Source organism: Enhydra lutris, unplaced genomic scaffold (genome assembly GCF_002288905.1).
Source record: "Enhydra lutris kenyoni isolate GAN:26980312 unplaced genomic scaffold, ASM228890v2 scaffoldscaffold12, whole genome shotgun sequence".
NCBI classification, from domain to species: Eukaryota; Metazoa; Chordata; class Mammalia; order Carnivora; family Mustelidae; genus Enhydra; species Enhydra lutris.
The window spans coordinates 15,110,555-15,134,672 of record NW_019154096.1 but is presented as its reverse complement, the minus strand read 5'-3'; the positions used below and the strand labels follow the sequence as shown (position 1 = coordinate 15,134,672).

At 38.7% G+C, this 24,118-nt stretch overlaps 1 protein-coding gene across 1 annotated transcript in view; it reads left to right on the top strand.

The window, feature by feature from the left end:
* The window catches only part of LOC111144687 (ankyrin 3), a 334,097-nt gene that overhangs the window by 258,819 nt on the left and 51,160 nt on the right, over positions 1–24,118 (top strand). The window contains exons 27-33 of the mRNA XM_022499108.1: positions 199–423; positions 3,258–3,412; positions 19,502–19,713; positions 20,936–21,143; positions 22,206–22,302; positions 22,973–23,201; positions 23,839–23,964. Coding sequence (XP_022354816.1) covers positions 199–423; positions 3,258–3,412; positions 19,502–19,713; positions 20,936–21,143; positions 22,206–22,302; positions 22,973–23,201; positions 23,839–23,964 — 1,252 coding nt within the window. The remainder of the gene's footprint in view (positions 1–198; positions 424–3,257; positions 3,413–19,501; positions 19,714–20,935; positions 21,144–22,205; positions 22,303–22,972; positions 23,202–23,838; positions 23,965–24,118) is intronic.

The window sequence follows — 24,118 nt, the reverse complement described above, 5'->3', positions numbered from 1 at the left end:
GCCCCGCCTTCTGCCCAGTTCACAATGTCGAATGCATGTTTGATGTGACTCCACCGTATTTACTTCCAATGTATTTTTAAAGAGAGGAAATGATAGCTACATTGTCTGTCATTTTAAACCCTAACGTTGAATCTCAAAATCTCCTGTGAAGATGGCATGTTTCCCTCCTTGACTTCACCTCCGGTCTTCTCCCCGCAGGTTCCTGGTTAGCTTTATGGTGGATGCAAGAGGCGGCTCCATGAGAGGGAGCCGTCATCACGGGATGAGAATCATCATCCCTCCGCGCAAGTGCACGGCGCCCACCCGTATCACCTGCCGCTTGGTAAAGAGACATAAACTGGCCAACCCACCCCCCATGGTGGAAGGAGAGGGATTAGCCAGTAGGCTGGTAGAAATGGGTCCTGCAGGGGCACAATTTTTAGGGTAAGTCATTTGATCAATTTTTGTCTTGGCCCTTGTGTGATACATTTGATTTTCTTTGCCCTTTTTAAAAACTCAAGTAGTTAACTCTTAAAACTACTTAGTTGGACCATTGCGATGGAGTACACCTTTCGTGGAGTGTCAAAGGTCCCAAAAAGCTGTGTCATTCTCTGAAAAGCTAGTAGGCTGATACTCCCTTAACTCAGTTTGCTGGTCAAACCTTTTACTAACCACGAAGCATGTTCTCTGCTTAGTGAGTGCACGGAACCCCAGCGGCCCCCCATGGAAGTCAAGGCACCATTCTTAGGGAAAAATATAGATGGCGGAACTCTCTCACCACGTTGAATAAATGGCAACTATGGGTACATGTCTTTTTTAAAGATACTTTTTAGGGAACATAATCCATGGTGATATGGGCTTTTGCAAAAAAAAAAAAAAGAAAAAAAAAGCATTTTCTGAGGTGGCACTTGGGTGCAAATGAGGCAGGCTCTGTCGTGACGGACAGTGTGTTCACAATTTCCCCTTCTCGTTTCTCTTCCTGCTGCATGGATGTTATTCAGTAAACTGCATCTTCCTAGCAATCCTCCCCCTGTAAATGAGGGCGAGAGCTTGGTTAGCCGAATCCTGCAGCTTGGGCCTCAAGGAACAAAATTTATTGGGTAGGATCTTTATAGACAAGATACAGAATGTCTACAATTCTTTTTTCCATTTTCAATTTTTTTCTGTCACACCCATGGTCTTCTTCTTGTCTGAATTTTATTTTTATCTTTTCAGTTTTTAATGCTTTCAGTTGATGTGTGTCACTGAAAGAAACAGGAACCATAGTGGCTTGACTTAGCTGTAGCACTGCTCCCTCCCCTGTGCTTTCCAAGCATGTGGAGTTCACTGCAAGCCCCCCGCTTCATAAATCTGTGCTTCTGTAAACCTTTCTTTATTTTGAAATGTTTCAACTGGTTATGATAGTCTTTAAGACAGACTGACGATCTGATTTCAACGCAGCGTTAAGAGAAGGTATTTGGAGGCTTTGAATCAACATTTGCCGTAAAGGATATATACGTGTGTGAATATATATGTGTGTACATATATATATATACATATATGTACGTGTCTGGAGTTACAGTTTTTTTAAAAGTACATACTTATGCATACTAAGTAATCTTTATGGGCTTTGAGAAACCAAAGTCCTCAAGAAGTAAACTGAATTTGATTAAATGTTGGGGATAGAAGATGCGTAAAGAAAGCCAACAAGGCAGCAGATAGAATATTCTACTGAAGTTATTGAATTGTCTTGTTTTGTTTTGTTTAAGCTGAAATGTGTTGGTATTTGTTGTTTGTTTGCTTGTCTGTCTGATTGGTGGATTTGCCTTGGCAGTCTGCATGAAGAGACCTGTTATGAAAAGTTATGCTTGGCTTTCACCTTGGTCAAAGGCCCTGGTTCATACCTTCTCTCCAGTATTGTTGAATGTCCTACACAAAGCCACATTCTTTAAATATTTACAGAGACAGTATCTGATACATTAACCTGCAAAGATTGTATCTAGTTCTCAAAAAAAAAAAAAATTTAATGTCAAATCAGACATAGTTAAAACTATGTTAAATATCTTAACTCTTGAAATTATTAACCCTCTCAGGAATACTTGATTTTGTTTCTATCAAAAAATAAAAATTTTTAAATCCTTATATATAAATTCATTTAAGATTATATAAATAAATATATATATATAAAAATATAAATTTTTAAATCCTTAATTTGAGTTAATTGTAATTATTTTGCCAAAAGAAAAATTGTATTTATCATCCCACTTTAAGTGAATGCTTTTGTAATAAATGAAATGCTCCTATATTCTTATGTTATTGGATCATTGCAATGCCTCTCCCTTTATGTGCTCTTACATATTTAAACCCATGTCTCCTATTATGACCTGTACTTAAACACATAGGTTAAGAGGTGAGGTTACATACAACCTCTGTAGGAGAATAATGATACTGTCTACTTAAATGTCATAAAATAAAGCTGCACAATCCAACTACATAAACTGTGTGTGATTGTGGTCTGCTTAATTCCATCCATCTTTTTTAGCATTTATCCTATTTTAAAAGTTAACAAAATTATTCCTGTGCTCGACTGGCTGTCTTCAATTTGCAGCCATCCTGTCCATATTCTTTGGCAAAAGGACACTGTCAAAAATTAATGTATGGCTATATTACAATTTCAAGCCAACAAGTGCTTTTCCAGAAGTTTAAATCTTCCTGTGCACGTTATACTAGAGTTAGGAAGTGAAGTTGCCCACTACCATTTCACAAATTAAAAATGAGAGAAAGGAAGTCACTGTTGGAGGGAGTAAACAACTATGTCGATTGATCATTTGCTTGCTACGGGACAAACACCTATGATCTTTCGAAGCAGGAAATCTACAGAATTTTTTTTTCAAAGAAATGACTGTGTCCTTTTAAATCATTAGCTTTTTTGCATAATATAATATAGCTATTGTGTTTTTAAAAATGGACCGACTTTCTTATGGTCTGTTTTCATAACTTTCAATTCCTTGATTCAAAAATCCTGTTTATATGTGCTGAATATTTTTCCCTTATTAAATCAAAATGCCTAACTGGCAGTAGGCCCTTATGAATTGTTGGTGAATGAATGAATGATGGCATGTTCTCAGGCTTCTAACATATTATTTAATTAGCAAATGATTCTGCAGCTTTGAAGTTATTCCCAACCTTAGTGGCACCTCTGATTTTCAAATGAATACTGTTGATGACACTGTTTTTGAAAGTATGACACTACAAATATATTTCATTTGATCGCAAAATAATGTGGATTTTTCTTCCAGCCCTGTCATAGTGGAAATCCCTCACTTTGGGTCTATGCGAGGAAAAGAGAGAGAACTCATTGTTCTTCGAAGTGAAAATGGTGAGACGTGGAAGGAGCATCAGTTTGACAGTAAAAATGAAGATTTAACCGAACTGCTGAATGGCATGGACGAAGGTAATTATGACTACTCCTTGCCTCTGTAAATGTCAGCAGGTGACGATCAAAGGCCTGGCCGCGTTGAAGTTCATGCCACTGAAGGTTGTGTTCTGACCTGGGAGTCTGCAGCCCTGGCCTTTGTTGCTGCTTTCTGAATCTCAGGCAGGAAGCTCCTTTTAATCCGACAGGCTTTTATTCTCATAATACTAATGTACAGATACTACATTGATGATTCTTCCGGCCTCTAGTCAAATATGTTCATCTTTCCGAAACCCAAGAGAGTCTTCTAAGTGCAAGACACATAAGGGGGAGGTTAATAATAGTGGAAGATATGCAAAGCATGCAGGACATTTTTAAGGAAATACGTTTGCATTTTATTTTTGGAATTAGTATTTCCGGATCATTTCTTGTATCTCTGTTTTGTCCCTGAAGATTTCAACATTCTTTGCGAATTTTTAATTTCTGTTGGGCAATCATCACAGAAAAAAAATAAGTTGCAGGCTAGTTATTGGAGCCTGGGTCGTGTTCTGTGACTCCAGGTAAGCCCACGTGGCTGAGCTTGTCACCGTCGTTGGAGCATGTCACCTCCCTCAGCTGTCTGACCCTCAGAACCAAGCAGGTTTTCTGACCAGATGCTGGGAATAGACTTGTTTTGAGACTAGGTACTTGATTCGAGGTTTCCTTTAAAAAGGTCAAAAGCAACCAGAGACCAAGTTTACCACAGAGTGAATCTTTATCCTGAGTTTCTAATCACTACAAATTCAGCAGTTCTAAAGAACAGCTTTATTGGAGATATAATTCACATACCATAAAATTCACTGTCTTAGCATTGAATTTACTGGCTTTTGGAAGGCATCTGCATAGTGTCCTGGTTTCAAAGAAAGGACAAAGGAGCTGGACCGGCTCGGGTATTGGAGGGATGACCGTGGGCAAGTTCTTTGGTCCCTGCAAGCTTCTTCCATTTCTGTAAAATGGAGATCACCTTCCTTCCTCTGTAGGGTTGTGACTGGGAAAAAATAATTCTGTGAAGCCCTTGTGAGACACAGCCTGTGATACTCCGTAAGCCATCAGTAAATATCAGCTGTTGTCACTATTCATTCTAGAGGGGAGAATTGCCCTGCCAGAGGTTCTGTATACGACACGGTTCATCACAGCCAACCAGGACTTAAAGATGTTTTTACAGTGTGGTAGAAGGAAACTTACAGTTGTTGAGTTTCTACCATTCATGAGACAGTGATAAATTCCTTTCTATATGAAAACTTAAAACTAAAGTATAGTACTATAAAGTAGATTGGTTTTTTTTTTAAATTTTTCATGATTTTGTAATTGTTGGTGTGTTTTGTTTTGTTCTGTTTTTTTTTAAGATTTTATTTATTTATTTGACAGACAGAGATCACAGGTAGGCAGAGAGGCAGGCAGAGAGAGAGGAAGGGAAGCAGGCTCCCTGCTGAGCAGAGAGCCCAATGTGGGGCTCCATCCCAGGGTCCTGGGATCATGACCTAAGCTGACGGCAGAGGCTTTAACCCACTGAGCCACGCAGGTGCCCCTAAAGTAGATAGTCTTAATCACACTTTACAGGTGAGGGAACGAAAGTTCTGAGTAGCAATGCTGGCGTTGAAATCTTGTCCTATCTTGTTTTCAAAGATGTAACCATACCCCACTGGTTTTAGAAATGTGTGTCCTGTGGAGAAGAAAATAAACTTAAAGAGGAAAATTCCTACAAACCTAGATTTAAGGTCCAGAAGAATAGTCGTATTTGTATATGATACTGACATTTAGATCACATGCCATCTATAACTTCAAATGATTTCTAATAGGAACATGCAGTGGTAATTAAGATTTCTAATTTTTATTACCTTAATTTGAAGCGTCAAGTGTAGTAATTCTCTTATAAGGAAATTGATAAGAAAACACAATTAAAAGCTTTGAAAAGAATGCGTCCTAGGGAATGAATTGAATTAGCATTTTGAAAATAGTAAAAGAATATAGATAAGTCAGGATTTAAAAATGGAGAGATGAGGAGAAGTAGGTCTTCCAGAGAAGGTAGTTATTTTGATTTAAAGACAATAGAGTATATAAATATTTTCATGTTTCTAGTTTTTTTTTTTTTTTAAGATTTTACTTACCTTTTTATTTATGTGAAAGAGAGAACATGAGCAGGGGGAGCGGCCGAGGGAGAGGGATAGAGAGAATGTTAAGCAGACTCCCCCCTGAGCGTGGAGCCTGATGCAGGACTCGATCCCATAGCCCTGAGACCATGACCTGAGCTGAAACCAGGAGTTGGTTGCTCAACTGGCTGAACCACCCAGATGCTCCCATGTTTCCAGTGTTTCTTAAATGCCAGCATCATAGATCCCTGGTTATTGAAATGTAGCCTCTGTTACACAAGGATTTTCTTTTTCTTTTTTTTCTTTTTAATGGATAGCTACCTTAATACTGTAAGCTCCTGAGGGTAGGGCACGTGTCTTAACCATCTTTGAACCCCCAGTATCAGACACAGCACTGATTTAGGCTCCCCTGCATTGCTGGTGAGGGGCAGGAAGAGGAACCTCCTTAAAATTATTTAGCTCTCTGGAGGAAACGTCCCCGTTAGTCTGTTTCCTCTACTCCAAACATTATTAATGTTAATCTCCAGGAAAAAAAAATTAAAGAGGAGCATTTACTTTGAGGAAAGTTTTGAGAAAGTAACAATATTCTAGGAAGAATCCTGAACATTCTAGAACAGTGCCATCCGAGAGAACTTTATACGATGGTGGAAATACTCTATATGCGTGCTGTCCAACGCTAGTCATGTGATTTGGGAGTACTGCAAATGTGACTAGTGTAGCTGAGGAGGGTAATCTTTAATTTTGTTTCATTAATTTCAGATAGCCAAACATAGCCACTCGCTACCTCATCAGACACTGTAGTTCTAGCAAAGACACTGGGTTCTAATATGTTCTCCTTCATTTTTTAGTATATTATGATTATAGTATGTCCTAACAGTCACAAGTGGATTTTTTTTTTTAATTCTTAAGGTTTATTTATGGAATGGACTTCCATGATCTCATGCTGACTTGTGTTCATTTTGTTTTGAATAAACCAATTTTCAAATAGGAATTAGTCCTATCTTTGCTTTGTCAATGATGCCCCCAGTGCTGCCATACTCAGGGCTCAGGGCATCTCTCAGATGTTTAAAAGAAATGATGATTTAACCCTCCATCCCATATTCTGTGCACTATCTTGGAAATTGTAGAAAGAGTTTCTTTGCTACAGTTTTATTTATTTTTTTAAATATTTTATTTTTTTATTTGAGAGAGAGAACACACGCATGAGCACTGGGGAGGGGTAGAGGGATAGGGAGAAGCAGACTCCCCGCCAAGTAGGGAGCTCAGTTCCAGGACCCCAAGATCATGACCTGAGCCAAAGGCAGACATTTAACGGACTGAACCACCCAGTTGCCCTTCATAAATGTCTCCTTTTTAACCCTCTTACATAAATGAATCCTGCTTTATAATATAACTATAACTTTATAACTAATCTTAAAACCCAAATATTTAAAAATCATCTTAACCCATATTTTGATAACAGATTTTGACTAAACACAATCATGAAAATGAGGTTATGGTTCTGTTGTATTTCAAAACATGCAAAGCCTTTCCAAATGCACAATTTAGTAGTTAGAATTGAGGAGTTAGAATAACTTGGTAGTCAGAGCAACTTCAGGGCAAGACAGGTTCGAGGAGGAGGATAATTTTCCCGGTGTAATGTGGTTAGGATCAGGATCTGTGGACGTCCTGTAGACTGGAATTCCCATCCTGACCCGGTGCGACCCTAACCAAGCACTCAATCTCCCTAAACTTTAGTTTCGGTCTGTAAAGTGAGGGTCCCTCACAGAGAACCAAGGGGAAAGTGGCAAGCTAATGTATGTAAAGTTCTTCACCCAAGGCCCGATACATGAGAGCCGTTCAGTCTGTGTTAGGATTCATTGCTGCTGCTACGTACAGTTGTGCAGGAGAGCAGGTCAGAGCTAAAATCCTGACTCTTCTCCTCCCGAGCCATCTGCTCCAACAGTGGCTGCAGGACAAAGTCTCTTAACCTAATGTTCCCAAGTCATTTACCGGCAGGGCGGTGTCTGCCCCTGTGGCTCCCTCTTCCAGGTCACATAAGGCTAGCTGAGGCCCTGGTCCTGGTTCTTCCCTCCCCATCACCACCACCCAGTCAGGAAATATAAAAAGATCTAGATCTAGACTTCTAAAATCCAGACTTCTGCCTCCAAATTTAGCTGTTTCTCTGTAATACTCCTTCGCCTTTCTGTGTTCTCAAACGAAGGATGTCTCTGAAAGTGTTCTGTGTGGAGTAAAAATGTTACATAAATGTTAGCTGCTATTTAAAATTTCCGTGACTCATCAAGGTACCATCTTAGTTCTTCTGTGACTCAAAAGGAGATGAGATGCATTCAGGAAAAAACTGTCATTGCAAAATACAGTGGAATTAAGATTTATTTCTGCCACTGATGAGCCCAGAGACAAAAGCGTATTGATGTTTACGCTAATGAAGCAGGTGTGTTAGCAAAGCTCCTACTGAAGTAAGAGGCTAGAATGACAGAAGACATGTGGTCTGGTTATGACGAACCTGCTGTTACCTCTAGGATATCACGTGGCAGGAACAACTTTCCTCTTTGGCAGCAGACATGGGTCTTGTTCAAGCACTTGTCATGTCTCTGCTGAGAAAAAGATAGTGCAACACACAAAATATTCATTCTGCTCCCCCCAAAAGACCATCTTTAAAGTGCACCAAGTTGAATCCACTTTGTAATGAGTTTGTTTAAAATCTTCAGTTAATTAAGCTCACGGAGTTCCGTTGAACGTGTTTAAAATTGTGCTTCCAATGTTAGATCCCAAGGGGTGTTTTGTAGTTTGTGATTTTGCTGGAACTGGGAGTATTGATTAGCAGAAGAATCCCTCATCCTTGGAGGTCTCAGAATTGCAGAGCTCGAGAAATGCTCCTGTCCTGCACCGTCACTATGGTCACCACTAGCTGCATGTGGCTCAGAGCACACAGAACTATACACAGAGATGTGCTGTGAGTGGAAAACACAGCAGATATACAAAGTATATCCCACCCCACAAATCTATATCTGATTAATAATTTTTACATTAGTTACATGTTGAAGTGGCAATATTTTAGATATTCTGGGCTAAATAAAAAATAGTATTAAAATTAATTTTATCTGTTCCTTTTTATTTTTCCAGTGTGGCTATAAGGATGTTTAAAATTATAGGGGCACCTGGGTGGCTCAGTGTGTTAAGCCTCTGCCTTTGGTTCAGGTCATGATCCCAGAGTCCTGAGATCGAGTCCCGCATCGGGCTGTCTGCTCAGCGGGGAGCCTGCTTCCTCCTCTCTCTCTCTCTGCCTGCCTCTCTGCCTACTTGTGATCTCTGTCTGTCAAATAAATAAATAAAAATCTTAAAAAAAAAAAAAAAAAGGATACTTAAAATTACAAATGTGGCTTGCATTATATATTTTTTTAGATAGTGCTCCTCTGGACAGTGTGTAGACTCATGTAGCCACATTTATTAGGTTTTAAAATCAAGATCATTGCTACCTAAGCATCACAAGAAAGCTTTGAGGATATAAGGATTATGCTGTTATTTTAAAACCCCAACCACTGTATTGGAATCAAGTATGGGTGAAGGTCCTCAAACAATGCTACAAATGCCAGGAAAATGTTTCCTTGCTGTTGCTTCACTTTCCCATGAGACCGAGTGAAAGTTTAAAATAATACTTCAGATGAAATAATTATGTTATTTCTTTTTGTAAATTGGAGCAGGAAAGAGAAATTGATATCTATAATGTTATGTTACCAGAAAACAAATTTCCCATAATTTATTATCTAACTGTAGCAACAGTAACTACAGAAAATACATACTTCTCAGTTAAAAATTGCTATTTTGGTTCATCTCGATTGAACTTGTTTTTAATTTATCAGCCAGGAGACAAAGAGTAACCTTAAAGCCTCAAGTCCCGATTTTAGCAATAGCTGAGCCACAAGAAGTGAAATGCCTAGCTTAATGTTGTACACAGCACCATCTGTTGGACAGATCTCTTAACAAACTTGAAAAATTCTGAAGGAAAAAGTAAAATTGAACTTAACCAAATCAAAATTGTGTTACGGGCGGGGGGAGCAGTGCATACAAAATAGTGTCCGGTAAACCATGACAAAATACTGACTATCTGTGGCCATGAAATTCAGTTTAAGTCAGTTGCATGACCACTACCATGTTGCAAAAGGAAAGGAACCCGTGCTAGAACAGTTTCCCACACCGACTGGCCAGGAAATCAGAATGGGACCAAAGCAAATGAGCATTAATAATGGCAGTTTTATGGATGCCTGTGTATGTGAACTTGCCGGCATTTACATGTCTTTATGAAACATTTGTGCGTCCAAACAGTGACGTCAAACCCCTGACCCACATGTCAGACAGAAGGGGGCTCTTAGCCTTCTGAGGACAAGGAAGCAAGTCTGAGAGATTGAGTGTAAGCCTTACTAATTCAGTGCGGATGTGGCTGGAGGCCAGTATGCCAGACACAGCAAGTCTAGGCCCCCTGGAGTTCAGTGTGTTTCTGTATCTGCTGGACACACTGTTACTGATTTATGGTGTTCAGCTTTCAAACATTATATATGATCCCGATTTTGAATGCAGGATTATATGGTTTGTCTTCCTGGATATACTAGTAGTGGTTTAAACAAAAGGTTGAAGAAAGTGACATAAGGGAGCTAATTGCCTGAAAGCCATGCTTTTTTATTTACCTAAGTGGAAAAGTAAGCAAATATGAAAGAACATTTTCCTGGAAAATACACCTAGAGAAGCAGATGCAGAGAATGTAAGGTTTCTGCAATCCTGGAGAAAAACCTTGGAATGATTATTCTGACATGACCAGACACCCGCTCCCTGACTTCTCTCCCAGAAGGCCTTCCCTAAACCCCAGAGTAAGTGAGATCCACCTGGTAAATATGGCCACGACACCTGGCTGGTCATCTTCTGTAACAAGCAACTTTGAATTTTGCTGTCTTCCTTGATATGCTGTGAAGTCCCTGTGGAGAGGGACTGGCTCTAACTTGTTGACAGCCATATGTCCAGTGCCTGGGACAGCTCTTAAGCACAGGACTGTCATCTCACCATGTTGAATGAATGGAAACATAAATGCTTTGTATCCAGGCATCTGTCCCCACTTTCAACAATACATTTTCTTAATAATTCAGTGACCCATATCCAAGAAAGAATGCAACTTTCTAAAGGAAGGGATACAGCCAAATGAGGAGAGGAGGACTGGATGGCAGGGAAAGGGCAAATAATTAGAAATTCGCTTAAAAATACTTTTAAGAAAAAAAAATACTTTTAAGAAATAGGATTGTCAGAAATTATATAGATTGCTAAAACTGGAGGGGAAAACACATAGATACATCATTGTTTCTAGACATGCTTCATCATTAACACTCAATACTTGTACAAATCTGAGTAATGAAGATGTTGCATCTTCTTGCATAGTTAAAGATGTAAAATAATGCTGATCCAGGCAGACATAAAGCAGATGCCAGAACCGAATAGAATATAAGTTAAGTTACTAAGATTGTAGGGGCGCCTGGGTGGCTCAGTCAGTTGAGTGTCTGGCTCTTGGTTTCAGCTCAGGTCATGCATGATTTCAGGGTCCTGGGATTGAGCCCCATACGTGCAGCGCTAGGGATTCTCTTTCTCCTTCTTCTGGTCCTTCCCCGGTTCTCTGTCTCCTTCTCTAATAAATACATTAAATCTTTTTTAAAAATTATTCAAATTATAGATGTGCATGAGACCTCTCTGTACTCTTTGCAACTTTCCATGACTCTATAATTATTTCAAAATAAAAGTTGATCAAAATTGAAAAGATTTCTATTATGTTTACATTAAGGAAGAAGGGTCAGTTGTACCACTTGGTTTTGGGCTTTTTTTCCTGCAACATCTTGGACAGGCTTGTTACAAAATTTGCATATTCAGATGAAGCTGAACTTGAATTCCATGGAGGTGAATGTCCACAATTTTCTGAAATATTTGAGTGACAATATTATAAGTGCTCCTCTTCCACATATTCGATAGCCAGTGTTGAATGATACAGACTTGTTTTTTATTTCCTTCATTTCCCCCAATTAATTTATAAATTCTTATACTTAATTTTCTGTAATTGGTGAAATTTTCTTTTGAAAAATGGAATGAAATTAAAATGATATCAAGATTTATATGCTGTAGAAATACAGTTACGGTAACATTTTTTTTAATTTTTATATACTTATATACTGTAGAAATACACAGATAAGGTAATATGGGGGTTTGTTTTGTTTTAATCCAACCTTAGATCTGCCACAGAGTGGTTTTCTGGTTCTTCTCTACTCCAGAACTGTGTGACCTTGGAAAGAATATGTAACCTAAATTATTACATGAACGGGATTGTGCTAGTGGTTTTCTATGATTTATCTACCCCAGAGGAAACTTTTCTTGTCCTCAGCTTAGAGATAAGAAACATAAGCTTCAAAGGTCAGGAACTTGTCTAAAGTTCCAAGCTCACTGGTTGAGGGTTGGATCTGAACCCAAGGCACCTGTCTCTACTGACTTCCACAGACCTAGACCGACTAGCTCGCCCTTTTGAATTCTAACATTCTAGGACTCCATTTTTCCTCACTCCCTGTATCAAATACTCCTCTTTAGAGGAGCAAGCTGCGCAGAATATTCACCTAACTAGAAACTGAACTGTAGGGCGCCTGGGTGGCTCAGTGGGTTAAAGCTTCTGCCTTCCACTCCCAGAGTCATGGGATCGAGCCCTGCATCGGGCTCTCTGCTGAGCGGGGAGCCTGCTTCCCTTCCCCTCTCTCTGCCCACCTCTCTGCCTGTTTGCGATCTCTGTCTGTCAAATAAACAAATAAAATCTTAAAAAAAAAGAGAAATCGAACAGTAGGTATAGAAATCATCCTTTGTGAAGACTTAAGGTTGTATTCCTTCTTTAGGCTATTCACACTCAAACCTGACCTTCACACTCACAAACAGCCTTCAGAAAACAAATTTGGTATAAGAAAAAGAACCATGGGGGGCGCCTGGGTGGCTCAGTGGGTTAGGCTGCTGCCTTCGGCTCAGGTCGTGATCTCAGAGTCCTGGGATCGAGCCCCGCATCGGGCTCTCTGCTCTCTAGGGGAGCCTGCTTCCTCCTCTCTCTCTGCCTGCTTCCTCCTCTCTCTCTGCCTGCTTGTGATCTCTCTGTCAAATAAATAAAAAAAAAAAAAAATCTTTAAAAAAAAAAAGAAAAAGAACCATGGTCCCATTCGAGCAAGTTATTCAGACATTTAATCACGTGCAGGTAAGGTGAGGCAAAGCTGATCAAGGATGATCATTTGAAAGATTAACTCATTTAGTGGGAACATGATTTCTGTCCTTTTATTTATGCTTCATTGTATTATTATCTCCATAACCATTTATATTTGCAAAGCATTTTTTTTATTCTTATTGCTCTGTTGCAAAATCTCAGTTACAGAGAGAGCTGCTCCACTTTTTGCCTATAAAGAAACCAAATGAGTTACAAGGTGCTTAAGAAATTTATCATTAATCAGTGAGTTAAGGAAACTATAGGACATTAGCTTCCATTTCTTGCACAGCAGAAAATGCCACTATAATCAGGGCTTTCTGCTCATAGAGTGGGCTAGTAAGAAGCCATGTCACCTTCTGGACCAGGATATCTGTGTATCCGTCCATTACTCATCCACTTATCAGCCACCACCCCTGTGCTAGCTGGTCTGCAAAGACACTGTGTTATATAGTGGGTGAAGTTCATGTCTGTGTGACTTCACCCCGTCTCCCCAACCCTCTTCCTGGACCTAGCTTCTAAGCTCTAAAGCAGACAGGTCACTTTGGGCAAGTCACTTCCTTTCTTGGAACTTTAGACATTCTCTTTACCAACTGCTATGTAGGCGAAATAGTAACTCACCTGCCACAAAGTAGACATTCAGTAAGTGTAAATTTTAACATTCCGCCTGACCAAAACTACCTGTTTCAAATGTACCTCTTTCTTTTCTCTTTAATCTTATTTTCTTGTGAAAACAGTAGCAGATTAAACAGAAGGGGATTCAGGGTCCTTTTGTAGTCTATGGCATTATCAATTACCCCAGGTAAGAAGCTCTCTATTTTTATGTCATTTTCTTCTTTAATTCTATAGCTACCAAAGGGTATAGAAAAATTTTTTTAAAAAGCAAAGCCATTTAAAACTAATGGATATTATTGCCCCATAAGCTTTTCTTCTCACAGTGAACCATCCTTGAGATGTTTTTCATAGGACCCTCTTGTCAAGTTTTTAATAATTTGGGTTCTGAGTTTTTAAGGACAGATACTGGTGAGAGTCTACTAAGACTTCACCTCCCACATGTATCAAGTCAGAAAGTCTCCTGAATTGAGTGTGAAAAGTAGCTTTCCAGGTGCCCTCCTCCCCTACCCTTGCCTACCAAGTCAGAATCTCCACAAGAGAAGGCTGGGAATCTGTGCCTTTAATAGATATCGCTGGTGTTGCTCATAATCTAGTCAGTTTGGGCACACACAAACTGGGTTCCCTTTGGGGATGAATGGGACACAGGTATCACATTTGTAGAATATTTTTTTGGGTTTATCTAAGTCAAGAGTGGGAGCAAAGCAAAGATCCTTGGTAATACATTCCTGCTTTCTGACGTAAGTAATAAACCATTTTAAAATCTGAATACAAATAAATTCAGTCCTGGAAAGAATATTGGCATTGTTCATTTTTACATTATCAGACTTTATCACTGTTTGCCTGGAGGTCTGACTTTTCTGACATACCTTTGTAGTTTGCAACATAGAACTTCCAGAAGAGTTTTATATTCTTCTAAGTTTTTGACACCCTTTGAGTAAACATCCATTAAGTCAACAGTACTTTCTCTTATAAATACATGGATGTAATAAAATTTACTGTGAATTAAAAAGTAGGAAAACAAGAGTCACTTTCTACATACAATTAAAAAAAAAAAACTATTAAAAGAGCAAACAGTAACCGGTCTCTACAACTACATATATTTTAAACCAAGATTTAAAGAATTATGTGGTTCTTTGGTACAAAAAGTGTGAGTCTCATTGATTCCCACTGAGGTCTTTGTTCAGTGGATACTAGTTGAATACCTACAATGTACCAGGCCTCAATCAGACATCAGTTAATTTAGTGTAATTTAACTGGTCACTTCACATTTTCTGAAAAGAAAATCTGATTTTAATATACATTAATAGTTTATCAAAATTATAAATAGAATAAAAATCCTCGTGATAAGGTGGTCATGATGGGGGATGTGGCCGGGGGTCAGGGTTTCCCAGTAGCTGAGTGTAGAGAGCTTTCATCCCTCCTGCAGGCTCCCCTAGTCAGCTGGGTTGTTAGTTACCTGAAACACACAGCTAAGATCATTTCATGACTCTGTTTCAGTTTCCTTTTTTTAAAGCGAGAAATAGAGAAAAAATTGCTTGAGTTGAATCTATAAAGTGTTAATACTCTGCTATATCATTTATTATCTTTATGTACATCATACTATTAAATACTAGTATTAGTATTCTTACCCATGTAGTAATACACAAGTATACAGTCATTATAATTTTCCTCTTCTTTCCCCTTCCCTGAAATTTTGTATGAATTGTATGAATTTATACAGAGACATGTAAAGATGGGATTAGTTGATTGTGATCACATTTTTTTTTTTTTTGCAACCTTTCCATTTAATATGGGCTGGAGATTTACATATTAAAATGTACGCTTCTACCCCATTCTTTTTAATACTGCACAGTATTCCATAGTATGAATATATCATAATTTATATACCCTTTCTCCTGTACGAAACCAGTAAGATCTTGTGATAGGTCTTCAGGTCGCAAGAACTCCATAGTAATCTTACTGCCTGGTTTTCCCTTCGTGCTCTTGCCTTGCATGTTTCCCTGCTGTCTCCATCATTGTCTTACTTACGCAGCTTTCCTCGTGCATAATAGCCCAGCCTTCCACTCTAGTTGTTAAAGGGATTATGCTTCTTATAAACCAATACTTTTTTGTAATTTTTACATTTGTATTGACTTCTATTCTCAGAAAAAAAGTTAAAAATAAGTACACATAGTAACAGAATGTAACCTGGTTGAGGGAAGGTATTTCTCCATTTCATCAGGCAGAGGCCTGGGAATCTGAGTAGAAGAAGGCGATGTGTGTATCCCACTGTTTAAAGAATGGTGCTGAGGGATTCCAATGTCCGAAATTCACACAATAGTTGCTTCTTTGGACTGAGGCTTATCTTTAAAATACCTGTTAATAAAATACCTGTTAAAAGGGGCTCCTGGGTGGGTCATTTGAGCGTCGGACTCTTGGTTTAGGCTCAGGTCGTGATCTCATAGGTTGTGGGATTGAGCCCTGTGTGGAGCTCCAAGTCTCCTTGAGATTCTCTCCCTCTCCCATCTGCTCACGAGCTTGCTCTCTCTTAAATAAATAAATAAATCTTTAAAAAAAAACTGTTGAAAGACATCATTGAAGATCAATAATTATGTAAATTTTAATGGTGACAGAGAAATTGCTAGAAGGTTTAAAATAGAGTGGGTACAACACAGAGTGTCCCAGAACCACTGGAAAATCCTAAAAGACATTAGAAGTCAAGTGCAGAGTTAGAACCCCAAGCTTCTCCACTTCCCACTCATCTGCTGTGTCTGAGATGGACATGCTCACTTTATATTTGCAGTGTTTTTAATGCTTTATCAAAGGCAACAGAGCAGAGGTGTGGCCTGGGTGCCCCCATGACACAAAGGGGCCACTCTTCACAGTCCTTAGCTATTAGAGTTTCCAGGGGTGATACAGCTATCTCCCCCTTAACTCTGCACAATTGTACATGCAACACTCACGCGCACGCGCGCGCGCACACACACACACACACACACACACAGCTAAGAAGGATGTATTGCTCCAAGTTCCTCAGAAGGTGCCTCCCTGCCCCTGGTGGGTGCAGACTGATGTTGAGGAAATATCATATTCACAGGATACGTGGCTTGTTACACACAGAGTCAGGAAATTTGTCTTGTTTGAAGGATGTAATTTCGCGGCAGCATCTTCCTAAACTGCTTGCACTCTGTGGAGTCTGAAACTATTTCTAAAGGAGAAGATAATCATAAGTTTGAGGCTGAGGTAAAAAAATAAAAACGTCTGCTTAGCTGAGGCTGATGGGTTACACAGCAACTGAAACAAATGATCAGAACTCTCTTGGTTCTGGTAGTGAATTATGCAGCATGAATTATGAACTCTGGGAACTCAGACTTTTTAAAATAAGCCAAACCATGGGGAGGGAAATACATCTGCTCTGTATGGAAAACTTTGATTTTGTCAATTGCTGAATAGGTGAAAACGTCCGCAGAATATTTTCCTGAGCAAATCTTTGTTTCCTTCTTGTCTTTCTATAGTAACCTTTTTTTTTTTTTTTTTTTTTTTTTGGCCTTTGTTTTATTTTCTTCCACTAAGAACACAATATTTGGTTTTGGACAGAGCAGAGGAGAAGCAGATGGTCATGAAACAAAATGGGCCAAATTCTAGTTTCATTCCATTATGGGTGGAACCCTGTTTCTCCCATTTGCCAATTAATTTGGTGTTTCCACCTCAGAGTTTGATGGTTAATCTATAAAATGAGAAAATGTCACTGATCCATCTATCTAACCATCCACCTTACCTTTTTATAAATTGCTAGTTCGGAATAAGCCATGATCTCTGTCCTATGATGGAGGAGGCAAACATGTTCATACTTAAAAAACGGTAGGACGTATACTGTATGTTTCAGAGGTTTGAGGAGAGGGGGCTGTTATGAGTAACAACAAAAACAAAACCAACATCCCTCTTTGAAATGTGGGAATTTTCCCTTAATTTTGTAACAAACCCACCCCAACTATGTAAACCCACTGTCTTCTAACGTCCTCACCTCCCTTTTGCCTGTCCCTCTCAAGTGGCCCGTTGCTAATGGGCTTAGAATTCTGCAAATTTCTCTTGTAAAAATATACAAATGTGCAGATTACATTTTTCCCTGAAAAGGATCAGACTATGCATTTCGCTCTGCATCTTCTTCTTTCCTCACTTTATATGCTTTATACCCATCAGTCACTACCAGCCTGGCTCCCTCCTTCCCTCGCATTTTTCACCTATTATTACCTCTTCAGAGACGTGTTTCCCGGTCATCATGTTAAAATAACTTCTCCCTCCCCCACCCCCATGATGTCCCCATATAACTAACTGTCTTATCATAATACTTCCAGTTCTGCCTTACAAATTTATTTTTCCAAAAATACCCTTGGCTGGTCTCAAATATGTATGTCGTATCTTGTTTAAGTCAGAACTTCCATGCAAATTATCAAGTTTGATCTTTTTAATTTATATTTTTCTGACCAGTTTTCAGTTTTTGTGAATCTCCCATTTACAGTATTTTGCCATTTTCTGTTGGCTCATCTGTCATCTCTGATAACTCAGGAGCCGCCATGGGGATTGAGCCTTTCGATCCATTATGTGTTGAATGTGGCTGTTATCTTTTCTCATTTCCCTTTTGTCTTTCAAGCTATTTTTGCCATGGAAAACTTTACGTATTTATAGTCAAAACGACCTTTTAGGCTTCTGAGTTTCCAGTTTTGAATACAAAAATTTCTCCTAACCATGGCTGAAACATTCTCTTGATTGTTTTATGGTAACACCTTAATTTTTTTAAGTAGTTAAGTCTCTTATCCAGTGGGAATTTATATTTATATATACTAAGATATCGTGATTTAGCTCTGTTCTGCAAATAGATTTTCATTTGTGTCAATGCCATCTTAAATAAGACCTCTTTCCTCCACTGATTTGAAGTTTAAATATATGACTTTGATTTAAATATATTCATTTTAAATACATAATATATAATATATAGAAGTAGATATATATGAACTTACATATATACCATGTATGTGTGTCTATATATAAAAATTTAAATCTATTTCTTGCTCTGTTCTTATCCCTCTGATGATTTGTCTAATCTTATATATATATTTCTTAAATTTTTATATGTCTGTCCATATAAGTTTTATTATGATACTTCTAGATAAGTTTTTAAATCTTTCAAGATAAACTGTCCCTCACAAAGCTGTTTTTCCCAAATACTCTTGGCTAGTCTCAAATGGCTATTATTTCATATGATTTTAAAAACCATTTATTTCAGTTAAACTGACCAGCATTATAAAATCCGGCTTTTGGAAGAGGACCCATCGGGCTGCACTGTAGGGGATGAGTTGGAGTAAGGAGAGGCGAGTGGCAGGGAGATGGTTAGGTGGTGACTCAGTGATCCAGGCAAGGCAAAGAGGGCTCGGACGGGGACTGGCAAGAAAACAAGCCATTGCCACGTGGGATCAGCTGGACGTCCACCTTTCGATGTGAAGTATCCAGGAAAGTGAGTCGAACTATTAGACAGGAGGACTAGACAAACTAAGTCCATTACCAGAGTTAGGACAAAGGGGAAGAAGTAAGTTTGGAAGTGGACAGAAGGAAAGATGTGTCCATTTGTGGATAGGTTGAGTTTGATGCATGAGGGTTATCGGTGGGTAGACAGAGATTGGAGATGATGATATTAATCATTTGGGCAATATCTTAAAGAGGCTTTCAAATAAAGTTCTAGAGCCTTTTAGACACCCTTAAGTTCTTACTTTCTTGTGAGGCCCTGCCTTTTTCTCACTCCTGCTTTGGCCATTTGAGGGTATATTATTGTAAGTCATCACAGAAGGAGGTCTCTCTTCTTAAAGAGTAGAGAGCTCTGTTCATAGGAGGTAAAATTTCAGTTTTTGAAAACGTTCCTTCCTCTTCAGTAGAAGCACTTTTCTACAATACTATATATGAATAGCTTTTATAGTATCTTTACAAATCTTTATATTATTTTTAAAGTCATTGTCGCTTTCTCTCCATCCTTGAAACTCCGCTGAGACTACTGGATATGTCGTTTTTAGCTATCAACATTACATCTTAAGTTTGTCTTAAGGTCTCTTAAGATAGGCTTACTCTCATGGCTTTTTCATTCATTTGTCTTTTCAGAACTTGACAGCCCAGAAGAGCTAGGGAAGAAACGGATCTGCAGGATTATCACAAAGGACTTCCCCCAGTATTTTGCCGTGGTTTCGAGGATTAAGCAGGAAAGCAATCAGATTGGTCCCGAAGGCGGAATTCTGAGCAGTACCACTGTGCCCCTCGTCCAGGCTTCTTTCCCAGAGGGGGCTTTAACCAAAAGGATTCGAGTGGGCCTCCAGGTAACGTGCGTGAAATGTTGTGTGAGAGCGTGTGAGCATTTGCTCCGCTCAGAAAACAGTTGTTGTAACTCATCCTGATGGTATTGCTAATCAAAGCCCTGGGCCATTTGGGGATTCATTAACCTATTTCGAAATGAAAAGCGTTAAGTATAAAGTAAGCTTGGTGGCTTATTCAATAAAGGTACGTATTTTAGGGGTTTTCTTTTAAAAGTATCACTTGGTTCTGATGAAAGATTGTTCTGTTAACCATACATTATTGGTATTTGGAGTGATAGGAGCTCCAAAGAGCAAATACACCATTAAAGAAACAAACCACATTTGACTTGGTTTATAAGAAAGACGCCATTTCATAAAAATCAGTAATAAGGAAACTTGCAAGCTTTCAGATTTTGATGGAAGTACATCATAAATACTGGGTTTTATCCAAACCCAGTTGGAACTTGTTTGGGTTTGAAAAGCTAACTAAACATCCTGGCAAGAGTCGTCTTTCTTACATTTATTTGTTTCAGTTAAACCTACTGAAAAAAGAAAATAATAAGGAAAGTAATTTAATTTGTGTCAATTAATATAGTAATTAATAGTTTTGACTGAGGTTCTTCTTGTGAGGTTTTTTAGAGTGAAGTACTGTAAGCGCTGGGAAGGTTTTCAGTTCCTACTCGGAGCTAAGGAGATGGCCTTATTGTTCAGTGCCGGGAAGTTCCCTTCAGCTATCTCCCAAATTGAGTATCTTGCCAAATAGCAAAGAAGCCAAAAGGAAGACATTAGGTTTGGTCATCTCGAACTGAAATCTTAAATGCGCTTTTGTTACTTACCTCTGAAGTCACCTCAATTCTTACCTGGGCACAAATCTCCTCTGTGATGTTTTTACTGGATATCCCGCATAGGTTTAAGATACACTAGACTCAGTATTTGCTGATCTTTATTTGGATTAGCTCAAAAGACTTCTCCGTTGTGAGACTTAACTGCCTCTCTGTCACACAAGCTCGTGTCGTCCATATTCTGTTGGGGAAATACACCGACCGGTTTCTGCTACAGCATGAGGTTGTTTGGGTTCTTTTTTTTACGCCCTCCTGAAGTAGTGAGGAAGGATGAAGAAGACTTTTTTTTTTTTTTTTTTTTGAAGGGGAACCTGTTTTTATTTTTTTTTCTCCTCACTTAAAAAGTCAATTTCCCAATGAGAGAAAATGTTAACTTCCACCTAAGGTCCTTTCTCTGTCTTTAGGCCCAGCCTGTTCCTGATGAAATTGTGAAAAAGATCCTTGGAAACAAAGCAACATTTAGCCCAATCGTCACTGTGGAACCAAGAAGAAGGAAATTCCATAAGCCTATCACAATGACCATTCCGGTGCCCCCGCCCTCGGGTGAAGGCGTAGCCAATGGGTACAAGGGGGACACCACACCTAACCTGCGTCTGCTCTGTAGCATCACAGGTGGGGTCCCCTTGTCCCAGCACCTGCTGCTGAGGCTAACAACTTGCAGTGATTCTGTACGGAGATGTAAAACCTTTGAAGCCTCCGTGCCAACTTTATGAGACTAGGAAATAAATAAATACATACATACATACATACATACATACATACATACAGCATTTGACTTGTCCATCACCTCATCTGCATTATCCCTGTACCTTCCTTTAAGATGCTGAGGTCATGACTCACTAGTAGTATTAATAATAGTGCTCTTTTGAGGTTATTGAAATAATACGGAATCTACTAGAGCATCTGGGGACCATTTCTCGGGGACCTAGGGAGAGGCGGTGGACCTTGTAACACCCTTTAGTCTAAAGGAAGTTGGACAGACTTTGGAGAAGACAAGCCCCACAGAGCACCAGGCGCAGGGCAGAGCAGAGGACGTGGTTCTCACCACTCAGTTCCCGAGTTTAACCAATAGATCAAATCTGCAGGGACAGGAGAACACATTTTGTGATGAGCACCTGAAAGAGAGCTTAGTTCATTTGGTTAACTTAATACGATTTTTAACAGAAAGTCCTAAATTAAGATTGTTTTTCTTTGTTTTGTTTTTATGAGTAGTTTTAATGGCTGATTCCTCTTTTTACCCTGGAAAGTTAAATGATTTAGGCAGTACAAAATCCGCTGCTGCTTAGCTTTCTTGATAGTTCTTGTGTTTTTTAAAAAATAAAAAAAAATAGGAAAGAATTACATTGTCTTTCTGAACAACAGTTCTTTGCACTTATAAATTGCACTTACAAAATGCACTTGATAGCCTGTGATTGTCCGTTTAGACCATCCGTCAATAGCCAGACAAACTGAAAAGTAATTTTTTAAAACTATGACGTCTTACAAGGAGATCACCATAAGGCAGTAAAAGCACAAAAGGAGAGTAGAGAGGAAGACCAACCTTAGAGCCTGCCATTGATTGAACGTGCTGAAGTTTGAAAGTTCACGGCAGTGCCGGAAGAACAGGACGATAATGCAGATTTTATCAGGAGCCCCTCCCATGATGAAGTCAACATATCTGCTCTGTTCTCCCAGGGGGCACCTCACCTGCTCAGTGGGAAGACATCACAGGAACAACTCCCCTGACCTTCATAAAGGATTGTGTCTCTTTTACAACCAATGTTTCAGCCAGGTATGGGAATAAAGGATTCCAAAAAGCACTAAGGAATTCATTTTACTACCTTTTGGAAAGTGAAAGTTTTTGTGCTCAATACTAGTATGATTATTTTTTTTTTTAAATTTCGATGACAAAATTGGGCCTAACTCAGAAATTTTAAATTGACTGGCTTAAGTCATCTTATCCAGTTCTCACAAGGAACTATACGGGGCTAGACTTGCTTCTTCTAGTTCTTAGCAGTTTGTAAAAACCTATTTCTGTTGATTGTTATGGAAATCTGGACTCAAGTATTAAAGGAGGACGGCAACTTGCTTTTAACTGTTATGCTTTCAAGGAAAAATGACCGATAGAATTTCCATTTCATAAAATTCTTGCTCCGTCCAGTATAAAGTAAGACATTAAACTCTGAAGCAGGAATAGAAAGGAAGGGTGGGGGAACAGAATCTTAAGGGAAGGAAAAGAGAGAGAGAAAAGAACCCTTAGCTTTTCCTTAGAAAATTATAACAAGTAATAAATGTAGACCTTCTGTAAACAGAGTAAACACCTTTGTTGTTTCTTTAAATGAACAAGTTAATGTTTTGGTGTGTTCCCTTATATGCCCCAATATTTTAATGGTGAATTTTCTTTAAGATTTGGCTTTTAAATCACCTCATTGTCACCCCCGTTTTGTTTTTGTTTTTCTCAGATTTTGGCTCGCAGACTGCCATCAAGTTTTAGAAACCGTGGGGTTAGCCACACAACTGTACAGAGAATTAATATGTGTTCCATATATGGCCAAGTTCGTTGTTTTTGCCAAAATGAATGACCCTGTAGAATCCTGCCTGCGCTGTTTCTGCATGACGGATGACAAAGTGGACAAAACTTTAGAGCAGCAGGAGAATTTTGAGGAAGTTGCCAGAAGCAAAGATATTGAGGTACCTTGTTTACACAAGTCCATTCCATTACATCCCCCAGATCTGGGGTTTTATTTTGAGGTCATAACGGCACTCACCAGAAATACCAAGCCCATTCTTGATCTCGGGTTTTGATTCAAAAATCTGATATAGATTTATTCTCAAATTATTTTACGTGTCTTTGAGGTTATCTTGGTAACAGTGTAGTACTAAGGAGTCCACATGATGGTCTACACTTCTCTGTGGTGACTTGAGTTCTCTTATTTTTATGGTCACTGTCTTTTACACATTACTATGATTTTCCTTTTTTAAACCCAGTGAAAGTATCTGAGTAAAAAAACAAACAAAAAACCCTTTCAAAGTCTGTATGAAGAAGTGATGTCAGCACTTTCTCAAAGATGTCTAAAGTTGCTAGAATAGAACTGAATGTGTAATTCTGTCTTGTACATGTGCATGCTTTGGTTTCCAATCACAGTAGTTGAGTTGTGAGCCAACAGAGTTATTTTTGTGGCAAATAACACCATAGAAGTAGTGTCCTAATAAGGAGACAAATGTGACATAGAAATATATCAGTCTTTTAATATTATGTGACTTAAAAATCTCAAAATTCTTTCAACTTAATTTAACATTAAATTATGTATTCCTTTTATTCTAAAAGGTTCTGGAAGGAAAACCTATTTATGTTGACTGTTATGGAAATCTGGCCCCACTTACCAAAGGAGGACAGCAACTTGTTTTTAACTTCTATGCTTTCAAAGAAAATAGACTGCCATTTTCCATCAAGGTAAATCATCAACAGAGACTCTGAATTTTGAAAAAGAAAAAAATGCTCTTAGAGAATAAAAACAGAAGAATCTAGTGATTTATTCGGTTTGAAATATCCCACCAAATTTGAATTCAGAGGAACAAGGTCAGATTTTGTCCCGCGTGTCTTTTTG